The sequence below is a fragment of the Olea europaea genome, unplaced genomic scaffold (genome assembly GCF_002742605.1).
Source record: "Olea europaea var. sylvestris unplaced genomic scaffold, O_europaea_v1 scaffold1001, whole genome shotgun sequence".
NCBI lineage: Eukaryota > Viridiplantae > Streptophyta > Magnoliopsida > Lamiales > Oleaceae > Olea > Olea europaea.
In genome coordinates, this window is record NW_019227325.1 from 91,184 (window position 1) to 94,487 (window position 3,304).

General features: G+C 35.3%; 1 protein-coding gene across 1 annotated transcript; it reads right to left on the reverse strand.

The window, feature by feature from the left end:
- Positions 1-539: 539 nt before the first annotated feature.
- LOC111372461 (F-box/LRR-repeat protein 25-like) lies at positions 540-3,202 on the reverse strand. The gene is made up of 4 exons (XM_022994809.1): positions 1,979-3,202; positions 1,466-1,639; positions 873-998; positions 540-788 (listed from the first exon to the last, which is right to left on the reverse strand). Exons 1-4 carry the CDS (start codon positions 2,918-2,920, stop codon positions 771-773), a joined length of 1,260 nt encoding a protein of 419 aa, XP_022850577.1. The 5' UTR covers positions 2,921-3,202; the 3' UTR covers positions 540-770.
- Between the last annotated feature and the right edge of the window lie 102 nt (positions 3,203-3,304).

Consider the following 3,304-nt stretch of genomic DNA (forward strand, 5'->3'; position numbering starts at 1 on the left):
AAAAAAAAACTCCATCCCCGCGTGACCCTTAAGCCCCTAAGAGCCTAAGGAAAGTCATTCTACCTTGGATTAACATAAGCAGTCTTCAACCAAATTTCCAAGCATCAGGGGGAGGGGACAACGTCATTCAGCTATTAGCCCGTGTTGGCAGGGGACCTGAACATGCCTCTCAAGTTTGCAGCGCAAGCACCTACCACATCGACACACGAGTTGTACCCGAAGGGCACTGTATGCACAAGACAAGTTTCAATGCCCATATTTCCTCATCACGTCAAGCACGACTGAGTTCAGTTATGAACAACAATAATCCTTATTATTGTGCACTCACATTTAATCCATCGTGCCAAACATAACATTAAGGCTAAAAGGTTGAGCAAATGAAGGATTGACTAAAACAAGCGAAAACCAATTTTTGCTTAGCGAAAATTGATTGACCAAATGCATTATTTGCTTATGAAATTTCCCCTTTTCGATTTGTTAAGCTCAAAATCTGCAAAGAACTTGTATAACATCCACTGAAGCATTCAAAAATACTCAAATATCAACAAAAACAAATAAATCCTTTGCGAACAAACACAGAAATTTGCTGAACTTCAACTTCAAGTACATATTTTATGATTTCAACAATTTCCAGGGACAAAAAGATACACATATTTTGGCACCAATATTGATAGTTCTCTTTCTAGCTCGACAAGAAATAAAGGCAAAAAAAGATCATCAATATTTTATCCGGTCTTGACCATTTTCTATGTAAACATATACCTTACCTTTTATTGGTCTGTTGATGCCTGAAAAAGAGAGAGAATTATCGGTGTTAGTCACAACATTGATTTCCTCGACTTTTGGCTTGCCTTTCATTCGAGAAGAAATACCTTTGGTAGTTCGACAATTACATTTTCTGCTGCAGGACAGCTATCAAGCAAGTAGGAGATGACACCTGCACGTATAGCAGTGTAGCTCGAATTTCGCTTAGGTTTGGTCTTCCAACTCTTTGAATCCTATGAAAGGATAGAGTTTTGGAATCAGACTAAACAAGTCAAAATAAACAATTAAAGCATGTCTGGTACACAACAAGACTCTATTAAGGAACAAGAATAAGGAAAATCTGGTCATTTGTACTCTGCAATCCTCTCCAGCATTGCATATTATATGTGACCTTACTGAAAATTCTTGTATGCTACGCTAACTATTAGCTTTTTCTTGCCAAAATAACGTATTGCACATTAAATTTGACGAATCTGAAATTCTCAAAATATATGATTGATGAAATTTAATGACTTGTTTGGTGGAGAGGACCGGACAAAATTAATAAACAATAAGCTAAAATTTTGTTTATTATATTTTCAATTTATGTCTAATACTATGTACCAAATATGCACTAATGAGTTCAAATCTTGTCATAAGGTTGGTTTATTAAGTGTAGGCTACAAGACATAATATTAAGCTAAAGAGACAACAACCGTACCTTAGAATCACGGAGCATTAAATAGTCATTCTTTGCACTCTTCAATAACTGTGCAAGTTCGTTGATAGTTATACACTTCTCTGAATGTTTATTCTCAGCTGTGAACCTTATATACCTCAAATTGTCAAAGGTAAGAGGTGCACGTTTTCTTAAATCAGAAACAGCAGACAAAACCTAGGAGAAGTAGAGATACAAATCACTTTAAAGTACGAAATTTTCAAGAAACAGAATAGTTCTTCTATATATGACATAATTCTATAATATGATTTCAGTTACTCTTTCAAATGATAAACACAATTCCAGTAGAACATAACATAACAGAAAGCAAAAAAAACTGAAAGAAAACTCTCTTTTTTTTTCATGATTTAAACTTGAATGCAATTAGATTATTCTCTTTCCAAAATCTTAAATGAAATCTTTAAATAATGATACCAAAGTAAATTATCAAATTTTGATTTTGCTTCGATTATTCCTTAAGGCCTCAAAAATAAATAAAGATTGATTCAGTAATACCTCAGTCGTCTTTGTCGATAGGAAGAGAGATTTCACAATACATAGTCTGCCAAGCATACTTATAAAAGTTTCTGACATCCTTTGCCTTCTCTCCCATGTATCCACCATTACACATGACATAGGATAGAACAAATCGATAGAGGCCTTCTCTAAACAAACCAAAGACTCCTTGAAATTCACTTTAACAAGGTGACCTTGTAATCGAAAAGTATCAAGCCGAGGCGCAGTCACATTGATCATACATTCATCAAAACATCTCCAAGGACTCCTCCAAAACCTTATCTCCAAATTCTTAAGTTTCAAGCAATTCACCTCCAAAACCTTGAGTTCACCGACTGGCCTAATCCAACACTTGTTTAAAACCAAAGTATCAAGATTCGGACACCCCATAAAAATCTCCCCATTATAATTACTATCAGAAAATGCAAAATTCTTGAGCCTCAAAACCTTTAAATTAGGCAATGCAAGTGACTTTGGTAACTCTATACTCCAACAAGTCCCATTATTCAATCTTAAAATTCTTAAACACGACAAATTAAGCAACAATCCTGGCAATACAACAGACTTAGGTTTAGTACAAACTCGAGCCCTCAAATCCTGCACCTTGTGTGCAGCCGCATACTCAATGCATTTCTCGACGAATGAGGAATCCACATTTTTATGCAATGAAAGGCGAAAACTGGTAACTATGCTGTGTTCCCTGCGATCCAAAACATGGTTAACATATGAAGTAAAACCAGTAATATCAGTGCCTGAATATTTGAAATCAAGATTTGACAGTAAAGTCCAAACAAGTGCATAACGTTTGGACAAAACAGAAGTTCTAATAGCGGATTTTGTGTCAAGAAAAGACAGTATATGACTAAGAATACTGTCTGGTAAACAGCTGAGGTGGTCGGAATCCGACGTTTCTCTTATTTTCTTGGTATTTCTGGCAGCCATTCTTGATCTGGCAACTAAAATCGAGAAATTTGAAAGGGTTATAGAACAATCTGATCAAGAAATTGCTTGAAATCGAAAACTCTGAAAGGGTTATAGAATTATCTGATCACGAAATTGCTTAAAATCAAGAACTTTAAAAGGGTTTAGCAAATAACAAGAAATCCTATTAATCGAAGCAATGTTTTCCCCTAAAATCTAGAGAATTTTGTTGGTGCTGAAGAAAATTTTGAATCTAGGCTGATTTCCATCAATTGGAACGAAACGGTTTTAATTGGGAAGAGAGCAGTCTTCCCTTGCCAGGCTATAGCCCACCAAAAATGGAGTTAATTGTCCCAATGGTCACCCAACTTATGTTTCTATCTTCAATTATTCACTAAAATTTAA